Below are 12761 nucleotides of genomic sequence, written 5' to 3' on the forward strand. Positions count from 1 at the left end.
CGATAATGTCCTACTGTAAATAAAGCAGGCAGGCTCTGGGGCTTGCTGCTGTCACTCACTGTGTGGCAGATTTGCCTGCAACATCTTATGCATTCTTGTCTGTGGCTTATGTGCTATTTGGTTAGTAGAGCGTGGTCAAATTAAAGATGGCTGTAAAATGTGTGATGCAGGTCGGACTGCTCTGAGAGTGTGAAAGGCTCCAGATCATCCTTTTATAGGTTTCTGTCTTGGTCTTGGCCACATTTGGCATGATAATTTCCATGATATAGTCCTGAACCTGCACCTCTTTTCCCTCTCTGGTAACTACAATTTATTCTTCTGTATGAACCTTCTAAATGTGTGAGAGGGGGTGTGCATGAAAGCTAGGGGCATGAGTTGATAATGTCCAAAGACTGGAAATCTCTCTGAGTATATCAAAGAGAAAGCTTGACTATACCGAACTACACACCTATCTGTGTCTATATCTGTTCCTCTACCTGTTAATCTCGGGTGTTTTGCTCTGCGTCAACCCTCCGGTCCAATACCTCCATGGCTTGTTTCCTCTTTTGCTGTCTCCTTTTCCTCTCTGGCTCTCTCTCTTCCTGTCTGCTCAGATGCCTCGAGCTGACTGACAGCACATAAAATGAAATAAGGTCCATGCTGCTGTGTTAGACAGGAGCTGGTTTTCTCCCTCAATCGCTCTCTTTCTCTTCTTTTCACCCTTCTGCTCCCCACATCTCAACTTTCTTTCTTTCTTTCTGTCTTTCTTCCTTATCACATACCATACGTTTCCTGCCTTGATATTTGTCTCTATTATCACTGACTTGATCATTCTCTTTTTTTCAAGTTTAACTTTTATGAAATGAAAAAAATGTAGGGTTATGTTAACTATGAATGCTTCAACCAGACAAAGGTCTCATATATAGGTATCTGGTTCCTTTCACTCCCTATGCAACACTCCCACGCAATCATTACAGGATGTTACGGCAAATTATTTTGCCAGCCGCCTCGCTCGGGATGAGGTTCCCGTAATTTGAATGAGACAGACCTTGAAATTGACAGTGCTATCTGTTCCATGGTTGAGGCTTTGTCCCCTGTTGATGTAAATTTATGCTACTCAGAGGCTTTTCAGCACCCCTCTTCACCCAATAAAAAGGCCGAGAAGTTTAACATCCATCTCTCTATGGCGCTGCTCCTCAAAGTACTTTCAAAGTGCAACACTTGCTGCCAGAGTTGAATAGAGCCCGCGAATTGTCAGGAATAATAGAGAGATGGCTTTTAGGTCTATAATTAAGTTGTGTTATAAATGTCACCAATCCAGAAGGATGGAATTCATGCATACATATTATTACCCCGGGAATTCAAAAGGCAGTGCAAATCCTCTCGTTGAAAGCAATACAACCTTTTTTTTTTCTTTTTCCCAACTTATTCTAAGACATGAAATTTTAAACTCAAATGTGCACTATAATTTATGAGGCTATAGTACTTCCATTTCTTTTGCAAAGCTATACTCTTTGTCACTTTAGTTCTTATTAGATCTGAAAAAAAAACACTTTTTTTTTTTTTTTAGAAGAAATGCAAATACATTTTATGTTCAGTATGACTTTGCCATTGAATGTGTAAGCCAAGTCTTTTGGTCATGGGTATTTGCTCTATTTTGGCTAAGTTGCTGACATCACTAGGACAGTGGTACAATATATGATAGCCTTGTTAAGAAACCAAAAGTCATTTACTTTGGCTTAAAAAGTCAAATGGCTTTCGCAAAATCAAACTGCCCCTTTATTATCATCCCTGCTACAAAGGGTAATCGTGTTTGCTCCTTCAAAGACAGTTACAGTCAAATGGTACACAGTAGACTGTTGCATTTCAGTTGGACAAATGAAGACCTTTTCTGTCTCCACCCGGAGGGGCATTCAAGTGAAGTAAAAGGATGCTGGAGTGCTGTGACAGAATCAAAGCCTTCTTTGACTCATCTGTTTGCCTCTGTAGATCTATACAGCTTTGAGGCCATTTAACAGTACAGAAAACACATGGCCTTTACCACTCATCACATTTTTGCACGCAACCATTTAAAATGCTTACGATTTATCATGTGGCTTTAAATGTGGATGCAAAGCCCCAAGCAAAGGTAGAGGCTGTCTTCCACTGAATGCACACATAGTGCAATGTCTTCACTAGCCTCTGTGATTTAGTCAGGAAATACATTAATTTGTTTATTGAGAAGGAAAAGCTGACTCCTAAGATGCATGAAAAAATGGGTTGATGCCAGAAACAGAATATCTCCTGTGCCTGACTATCAGTGTTTGTAGTTTAAATTAATCATAACAACTCTTTAAGTCATGTAAAGTATAAGTCTAACCATTTTAAATCGGTATGAGGAGTTCATAAGAAAATAGGGACTGAAGTCAGGAAAAGCCTGTCTAGTTCTAAGTCATTGGTGCTATTCAATTAATGAAAAGTGGGCAGAATGAATCCACGAGTCTGTTAATGAGATATCTCTTGACTTAACACATGAGCTACCTGAAGGCAAGGATAAGAATAGGAGATAACAGAATACCTTGTGCAGTCTATGACAACCATAAAGCTTAGAGAAATAGCTCTTGTTTAATTTAATGGCTTTTGGAAAATTACCAAGTTTCAGTTCTACTGCATTTCAGGTCACTAGCTTTCCTTTTATGGTATATTAGTTTAGTTCCTCTCCTTACCTACACACTGATAGACTATTTAATGGTGTGGTTACAATATGTATGCTTCCAAACTTAGAGTGTACATGATTATCAACTTGAAATATATTAAATATATTTATTATGAATTGATAAAGCAACATGGCTCAAGAATAATCCAAACAATGCCTGCTCCCTTGTCTTCTGGTCTACATTTATTTTTATTTTTTTTACTTTTCTTTTTGTTCAGTAACAACACAGCAAATTTAAGATGACTTGAATGCCTCTTGAGAAATGCTCCCCTATACACACTTCTGTTCCATCTGACATAGTAGGCAAAAGCAAAGATTCAGTTAGACAGATTAGACCAGTACGCCTTTGTCATCATAATCTGTTTCATGAGTGACTGCGCACAAATCACAGTGTGTAAATATTAAACAGATTAATAATTACAAACAAGTCAGGATAGTAAATGCCTTGGCTCTATACTCTAGAGTGGAGAGGGTCAAATTAAAAATAGACAGGGAGCAGGATGCTCCAAGCAGCTAATACTGTCAGTATAATCAGACTTATTTATTGTGAGTTATGCACTCACCGCACAAATGGCAGAATATATTTACAAACCAAATAACATAAAAAACAATGGCAATAGATAAACCTCCCCAGTCTTGTTAATGTGGCTTTCTTTTTCTTTGTGTTTTCAGGCTGTGCCTTTGTTAAGTTCTCCAGCCACGCTGAAGCGCAAGCTGCCATCAACAGCTTGCATGGTGGACAAACTATGCCTGTAAGTATTCCACTCATTCCTAGTGCTACCATTATTACACGGACGTTGTGACCAATGTTACAGAAAGCTTTCATTGTGGAGTCACTTGGCTTCCTGTGCTGGCTGTTAAACCTGTGGTCCTAGATTTGTAAAATATTTAAGGAAAACCGGTCTGTAATAAAGTTGGTTGTTTGTTTCAGAGTTTATGCCCTTCAGAAAAAGCGAATCAAATTAAGTTGAACAGATATTCATTCATTCATTCATTCATTCATTCATTCATTCATTCATTCATTCATTCATTCATTCATTCATTCATTCATTTAATGTGTAGGGCTCTTGCATTGAACAGGAATGCCACCCCCTGTATATTTGCTTATTGCAAATATAAAGTCTGAAGAAGCCTCTGTCTGAACTCACTGTTCTTTAATCAGTGTTTTGTAGAGGACGTACAATCCTGTCCATGGTGCTGAGCAACTTATGCAGCATTATTCATTCTACAGCCAGTTCTGGGGGCTCTAGAGCAGTCCAGAGCACAGAGCATTCTTCCTTTTCTTTATCAGTTTGTTAAACTTTGAATTTCAACAGCCTTGTTTACATTTTCAGTCCACTGGGGAATAGAGCTATCTTTAAGCCAACAAGAGCTTGTAGCCCGGTACTTGAAGCTCAGTGCCAAACACTGCTTTGCATTTTAATTGTGGGGCCACTGGCCCTGTAACATTGCCCTGAAACTCACCCACATTATATACCGTGTTGTTATAAATGCCACCTAGCCTGAGAGTTGGACTGCATGTAATTTGCGTACAATGAACCGCAGCAGCAAATAATTGTCTTATTGCAAATGGTGCGTACACAAAATGGTGTGTAAATGTATGTATAAGTGGCCATCATAGAAAACAAAAGCAAGTTGTCACTTAAAGTGCTAAGCACAACATTGAGCGAATACAAACATCAAATATGCATCACAAAAGGTGAGTAAAGTGCCCATAACAGTGAACAAAAGGTGCAATCAGTAGTTTTCCAATGTGCCATGTATGTTTGGTCATGTGTAAAGTAACAGTGATGGTTTAATGTTTAAATACATCATGTTTAGGTAAATGGGTGTGAATGCATTTTGTAAGAAGCCCATGGCAAAGGTAAAATATTTGCTGCTGATTAAAATTCAAAGAAACAGAAATGTAGACCTAAAGCTAAAAGCAGTTGTATACAAAGCCCTACAGAGCGGGCTTATCTAGCAAACCCTTATGATGATGCTTTGGTTGAAATAAACCAGCTAGACACAATCGATGATCACATTGCTTTGCTTGAAATAGTTTGCCAGTTAAATAACTTAGGTATTTAGCTTACAAAATAAATTAACGTCTAAAGATATTACTAGCAAAAAAAGATAGAAAAAAAAGAAACAAACAAAACCAAACCACTGTTGATATATTCAATTATCCCCAGATGGCTAGTGCACTGTACAATACAGTGTGTTGTAACCAAAAGAAATAGCAAGTTAGAGAGCTACTGAACATGTTTTTCAGCAGCCCGTCTCCCCAGCTAAGCCCACAGATAAACCTTGCCTTTGATGCTGCCTCATACAATAGAAGCCTTGTCTGGTCCCTAGAGTAGTTGTCAGGCCAAAGCTATGGACCCAAGTCTCAAGGGAGCCCTGATCAAACTCAACTTAAGCCCCAATAGTGACAGTGGAGACATTATTAAACGCTGGCCTGCACCAGTTTGCCCACTTTTGACCCAATGCTATAACAATGGCTGTTAAAGACCAGGTTTGTTTATGACATCTAGCTTTAACTTCTATTTTCCAAATACATACAATAACTGCAGGTTGTTATGAAATTTAATAGGTAGAGATTTACCAGATCATAAATTCATCTCTAAAGTACCTAGAACACTTGCTGTATACATTCATTTTATTTACAGTCACATGATGAGCCAAGATTTACCCATATTCTCACTATGTGTTATTGTACACAAACAATTCCCACAGTCCACATCTTCCACCTTCAAATGTGCAGCAGTATACTCAGTCTCTTATCTTTTCACTCTGTTTTGGTTCCCGTCTCCTCATCCTACGTTTTAAAGAGATAAGTATTTACATTCAAAACCCTATAAAAACATGATTACCACACACTGAAAAAACATTTTTTACTGCATTTTTCATAAAACTTGTGGCTGAAGCAAATATGTAGGAATCCTAGAAATCAATACAATTTAAAACATTTAGGTCCACTTATAGCACAACATGTGGAGTGATGCCGTGTCCTCTGAACATTATAAAAGGAACATTTCTAAAAGTTCAGTTTCTATAGTGATCAACTTCCCCACTTTCTATAAAAAAAAAACCCAGACTACACCATTGTTGGTTTCATTCTTGCCACCGATTGATGATAAATTTAAGTGTTCTCTTACATCGTAATCCAAGTCCAACCTATGATTGATTTTAATCGCTGATACTAATGCAGATTTTAACAGTTTAACTAATTCCAATAGAGATATGTGTGCCAATATTCTTTAAATAGTACACTTAGACCCAAAATTAAGTGTTTGGTGTTAGCATGTCATCATGCTAACATGCTAAGATCTGAACCAGGAATCTTCATGCTTTGAAGTGTTACATGGTTTCCTTTTACTCTAAATAAAGGAAATTAAAGGGAAAAAAATACATTAATAAGATGTTTGGATTTTGATGGAGATTGTGCATTCACTGCATTTCAAGTAATGCTAGGTTTTGTGGTATTAGCTTACTCTACTTTTAGTTGTCTGTTGATTTTGGAACTGTGAACAATTCAACAGACAGCACCAAATGACATCGACTTTTAAATTTGATGGCATGGACTACAATGCTACTGATGAAAGTGAAAGAATTTAAGTTGACTATATGCAAGAGGGAGAGTTATATCAAAACGGTGTGCTAAATAAGACACAGATGACATATCTGAAAGCTGTACTTCAGGGAAAACAGTCTTATATCAGAAAAAAAGAGTTAAAACTGTTTTCTAAACATGTAATTGAAAATTAAAATTAACAGTGAAACTGTTAGCTTTACATTATTCAGATCTGATCACAACAATTTTTGGACTGGATCTTTACTTTGATATCAACGATGTACACACCTATAACATTTCTTTTAAGGACTTCTTCTTTGAAATAGTCCTATACGTTTTTTCTCATAACTATGTCCCCGTACAGTTCTGTGACTGTATCTTGCAATGCAATTATTTAAAAAGAAAATGCCTGCAGACATCGAAACTCAAAACTGCATTTGTAGTCGTACCGGACACAGATGTCAGGTTGCTCATAACCTGACATCTGACATATCCATCATTGAAAAAAAGCTAAATAAGTTAGAATCTTTGCAACTAAGTAAGTACATATATATATAGTATTACATACTCACCATAGTGCAACACAGAGATAATTAAGTAGAGCTGAATAGTTTTTAATAAGGACATAGCAGGTAAAGGGTTTGCAAAAGTCAAACTTTCTTTCAGCAACATGGGAGGAATGTCTTAGAAACATCTTATCAAAGCCTAATTACCATCAGTGACAGTTTGGCCCCTGCCATGGGGCTACTTTTTGTTAAAGAATATTAAAAATTTAAAACACTTGAAAATACTTATCAAGGGAAGCTTCATTACAGAGACTAGAGGGAAGGTTAACAAGTAAGTCAATAATATTGAAAAGCACCCTAGAGTTAGCATGGCTCTTCAAACTGAGGTCAGATTAATAAGCAGCTTTTGCTGCCTTGACTGCTTCCTTATATCTTAGCTCTACGTCCTTTATAAAACGACAAGGCACTTACAGGTCATCAGTCCTCCATTAACTTTTGGCTTTCTACATTTATTCATCGTAGTCTGACTATCATCAGTTGGGTACTATGGTATTTATCCTGATATATTGTAGATCAATGTTATACTAAAAAAATGTATTATTATTATTATCATTATTATTATTATTATTATTATTATTATTACTATCAATACTTGTTATATTGCCACTTTTTCAAACTGTAACTCAAATTCCCAAAGAATCACATCAATAATTTTACAAAGAGAGAAAGCACTTCTTCTATTTGTCACACAGTTTTATATACAATAGTTATTAACTGTGTGAAGATTAAAGTGACCAAATTTCTCTTCTTAAACAGCAGCTCATTCTTTTGTTGGGACTGAAAAAGCATTTTATTAAAAGAAATTAGGATTTACTAAGGATCTTGCTGCCAGTGCAGGGTGTGTGTTGACTACTACACAGTTGGACACACACATGAGCACCCACTCTTTCTGGCAGGCATCCACACCTTCACACACTTCACTGATGTTCCGCAATAAATATTTACGGATGCTTCCTGGCAGCCAGATAGTGTCCTGGAAGCCAGATGTAATTTACACATCTTTTTGATGCCGCTTCATTTTGCATTACATTGAAGTATTGGGGGGAGAAATAAGTTGCAGAGTCAGTTTGTGTGTGGTTGCTGTATACAGCAGACACCAAACTTTTTTGGCATGAAAACCTGTAAGGGTCAAAATTTAATATGGAGTGGACTGTGAGCCAAAGGATGATTATGTTGCACATTGATCAAGCAGTTGTGACAGGCCTCTTACTGAAATTTGAGTGTAATCAAGATATTTATCCTCCCTTCAATATATCTTGTTGACTGAATCAATAGAGTATGTTTACATCCAGCAGATTTACATAATTGACTTATGTAAGGCTGCGTTTTGCTTTGCTTACTTGCATAGCCTATTTGGCTCCTGTGCACTTTGTGGATATTGCCCTGTCTTGATGCTTAGGTACAGTTGTACTAGGTCAGGCCACTGAGCAACCTGAGGTCTGGTACAGATGAACTGTCCAAGGCAACATATGTAGCCCCAAAGAGACCAAGGGTGGCTCAAGAGACAGCCAAAAGTTCATTAATAATCTATATTAACCATAGCTCTCTCCCTCTATCCCTGCACCTGTTATCCTCATCTCCCCAAATCCAACTTTCTCTCAGATTAATAGGCAAGGTGGCCATAAGTATCCAACTAAAGCTTTGGTACCGATGGGGGATGCAGTTAATTTGGATAATATCTCTGCCACATGTCGTCAACAACAGACTAACAGGAGGCAGGATTCAGAGTGGGTTGCTCTGCATACTGCCAGCTGTGAGGTCTGAATGAACCCTGAACAAAGTGTTGTTTCTCACTCTGTCTTTCTTTGCCTTTCTGAATGGCATTGCTGTTACCTCATGCACGCACACACATACCCACACACACAAACACAAACCATAAAATATACCTCCACCAAAACACACTGGCCCACATTGAAAGACTTTAATGAAGCTTAAGGGCAAGGGATGTCACCAAAGGGCATGTGCTGATAGATGGGGTCGCAGCTTTAATTGATGTTTATTGTAGATTGCAGGTGCTTCCAAAATTAACTTAAAAGGTGATTGAGCACAGAGCAGGCATGCTCACCGGTTCAGCTGTTGAATTACTGTAAGGCTGCAGAGGCACAGGTGGCAAAACTTCAAATGGCAAAGCCAGGGGCAGGCACACAACACTCAGCAAATTGCAGACATTGTCATGTTTGGTGTCACAGCGTGGCTGACAGGGCCTGTGGAGCTTGTCGGTGTTGGCAGCAACAAGAGTGTGCTTGTGTGTGATGCTATAGTTCTGGATTAATGAGAGATAAGACCAAGCCAGAGAACACTGTCAGTGTAAAACATAGTTCATCTAATGACATATGAAACAACTGCAAGATCCCAGCTGCCTTGTTGCTTTTTCGTGCTCCTTACATGTAGAAGTGAAAACTCGTATATGGACAACGTTGTATTATATACTGCAAGTAAAAAAATACTTTAAACTGTTCTCATGCATTTTTTGCTGTGATTCCAAGTATAAGCACATGCACCCATATAGTATCCAACATAACGTAAGGCCACACCAAGCCACTGTCTTCCATTAACGAGAGGCAGTCCTCCTACGAGGCTTGCAGAGTTGCAGCAAGGTGCAGGGAGTCGATTATGAAGCCACAGAGGGTACAGCCAATTACCAAACAAACTAATGGTGTATCCAGTTATTATTGTTATTATTAATTTCTTTTCTTTCTTTTTTTTTAAAACAAATCCTTCATTGATAATTTTTGTTTAAGGTCTAAGCAGAGACAGCCATGGTAGTTAAAAGTTATTTAACTGCTAATTTTGTTCATGTGTCATGAACAAACATCAGCTATCAATGCTGTATCTGTGGATTTCAGCTTAGGATCGGCAGTGTACCACCAACAGTCTCAAAAAAGTGAGGTCAGATGTTTTCCATTGAAGAGTGGAAGAATGCTGACTACTTGTGGGGTTCAGTTGTATAGCTATGTGCTGTGAGGAACCAATAAATTGAGAAGACAACCCAAGCTAGCAAATTTAGCCAGAACATTGTGTGTGCTAGTAGCAAGGACATAACACAATTGCAAGCTGTTGGTGACAAGCTGGGATGTGGGTGGATTTCCACATTTATAGATCCCATTTACTAAATTAAGAAAACAGTGTTGCCCTGCCTAATTCATTTCAAGGTCATTAGAAATATTTGTAATAAAGGAAAAAATAAAAATAAAAATGAAATGTAGCATTTGTAGGAATACAGAAGACATTGAGTGAATTAATAATTGCAGGAATGGAGCTTTAAAAGTAGCTTCTAGATACAGAATACCAGTGAAAGAAAGTTCATAGCACATGTTGTTAAAATGTGTTAGAAGTAAGCCTCTGCAGAGGATAGAAAATAAGTGTCTGTTTACTTGTGGTAGACACTTCACAACAGTGTCTTTCTATCACAGTAATACAGAGATAAAAGCATTATGCCATTTCACTGCTGTAGTTGAGTTCTAATCCCTCAATTACCATTGTGCCTTTTTCTATCTACACATTTTGTGCCCTATACAAAAATCCAATAAGGGAGATTTTCACAAGTCAAGTATGTTGTTCAAGAAATTAGATTAGTTTTTGAACCTGTGACAAATTCCTTAGTTGTACCTGTCAAAAGTGACGGCTCCCTGTTGGCCCTTATCAAATTTGGCGAATTCATTTTCTCTCTAGGTATAGCAGTCATGCTGTTGGAGGTTATTATTCTGTTTGTTTGTCAGCTTGTGATTTTCTGCAGCCAGAGAGAAGTATCTGCTTTGCATCCAGAGCTTGTTGTTTGCCACCACCTGTTCCTTCATTACATGGCCGCGTATGTCTCTTACTTTATGCGAACAGGAACGTTTGATCTGTAAGAGGGAATCACACTCTAAAATCTTCTTGTCTAAGTGGACATTCAACCCGGCCTGTTGTCTGCCTAGCATGTAGATGTAAGGATATGAAATTCTTCTGGCAAAGGGTGTGGACAAGGCCATTTTTATGGGATATTTTGGTTTTCATGCTTTGACAGTCACAAATGTTTGGCTCTGACATGAGCTTCAGGGGTGTCAACACCTGCCGAGGCTATTGGTTTAGATTTGCTGCCAAAACTATTCAGTGGAGACATTGCAGAATAGGTTTCCTTCTGTGCTGCTGTCTAAAGCAGAGCACTTTGCTTGGAGAAACCACACCAGGCCAGGCCCACCTCATCTTGAGTCACGGTGGAGTGACTACAGGCCGCCTCAGGCTTTCACAGTCACGATGCTCACAATGCATTCTTCATGAGGTAATAAATGAATATAAAAATACACAGATACACAAAGTAGAAAATGAGCGAATCTAAATGCCAGAGCAATGTGCTGTGGGTAGGGTTGAGCAAGAGCGCTGGGGGAAGATGTTTGCTCAGTGCCAGCCTCATTAAATCCAATAGCCCAGTTCCTTCAACTGGCCCACAAAGTTGAGAAAGAAGAGAGAAAAAAAAGGTCAGTAGGTGAAATGAAATGAAATTAGAATGGGAAAAATGGTGCCGTTAACGCTGCTATATCAGAGTATTGATTTAACTAATTGAAATGGCACCAAGGGAGAAGCACCAGATGGGTCTTCTCTGGCCTGAGGTGGGGTGCTGGCTGGCTCTGATAGGTTCCCATCTGAGACGTGCTGTCCCTGGGGTCCATGCTGATGATTTCTTTCGTAGTTATCAACAGCCAACACATTTTCTTGATTAAGTTTAATAGGCTGTTTATGAAACACATTAAACATGGTTTACTTGCAAAATAAAAGAAAAAACTAAACACGAACTACTTTATTTTATGCATTTGGCAGATGAATAATTACATGATTCATACAGAAAATAATAGATTCAGAGTAGGGAAATGTGATGATTAGGGGAGTGTATAGATTTTTTTAAAAAAAAGGTGACTGACCTTTGGGAATTGTACAAAATCAATAATTAATGTTGAGTTCAGGCAGGGTAAATAAGCTTTCATGCAAGGTTAGTTTTAGTAGTCTTGACTGACCAAAGTGGTGGTACCATCACTAAGCTGTTTCTGTTCAAAATGTTATCCAATGTTTATAAAAATAAGTGTTGACGTTTTACATGAATTACTTAAAATAGCGGAATATCTGCTCATAATGTGCCGCTGCAATATTTTGCTTCACAGAGCACAAGTTTGTTTCTGAGATTTTCTGTTTGAATAGCTCTACTTGAATAATGATGTACTTTCTGTAAGGAGCAACTCAGGCTTAAACTTGGACCTGTAGAGCACTTTAGTCTAATTTTTTTACACTTCTATTGTTGATACAGAGAGTCACACAAAATCCTGTTTAAGAAACACGTGCAGCATTACTCACACTGGTCAGTCATATGTCCGTCTACGTGTTCCCTGCAGTTCTCTGACATTTTTCATTTTGACACATCAAGAAAATATGGAAATTTTAATCAAAGCCTGTATTTGCAGCTAGCTTGTCAGTATGAGACATTTTGTGAACGATGAATCTAAGTTGTGATTATGGGGTCCTTTTCTAACCGTGTCTTTGCTTTTATGATCTTACTAATCATATACTGACTGCCCCCTGGCTGTTTCTTTCCTTCTGTCCTGGTGGTACTCTGTGCTCTTTCCCAGCATGCATTGCCTGTAATTAAATAGGAGCCTGGTCCTCTTGACAGTGTCCATGGCTGATTTCTCTGCCTGGCAGCCTCCTCATCCTCCCTTGTTCTTTCTGTAGCTGTCTCTCACTCACACACCGACACTCTGCCTCCTTCTCTTTGTCTAGATGTCACATGAGGAACTGACTCTGGTCTCTCTCCCTCAAATTATTTAATTGGATGCAAACTCATGAGGGCGGACATCAATACGGAACTATATCTGCCATAAGGAAGAACCATTAGTCAATACTTTGCCCTCCACATGCCGAAGGCTTTTGTCAGACCTAATTACCTAGTGCTGTATTCAGTGGAGCTTTACCAGTGGGGGACTGGGACTCCTGTGGG

The 12761-nt window shown here is 38.5% G+C and overlaps 1 protein-coding gene across 4 annotated transcripts in view; it reads left to right on the top strand.

Annotated features, from left to right (window-relative positions):
- celf6 (CUGBP Elav-like family member 6) overlaps positions 1-12761 on the top strand; it is a 145744-nt gene that overhangs the window by 110761 nt on the left and 22222 nt on the right. For all 4 annotated transcript variants that reach the window (XM_041994421.1, XM_041994339.1, XM_041994501.1 and 1 more), the window contains exon 5: positions 3347-3426. In XM_041994421.1, the coding sequence (XP_041850355.1) occupies positions 3347-3426 (80 nt within the window). The remainder of the gene's footprint in view (positions 1-3346; positions 3427-12761) is intronic.

Source organism: Melanotaenia boesemani, chromosome 1 (genome assembly GCF_017639745.1).
Source record: "Melanotaenia boesemani isolate fMelBoe1 chromosome 1, fMelBoe1.pri, whole genome shotgun sequence".
NCBI classification, from domain to species: domain Eukaryota; kingdom Metazoa; phylum Chordata; class Actinopteri; order Atheriniformes; family Melanotaeniidae; genus Melanotaenia; species Melanotaenia boesemani.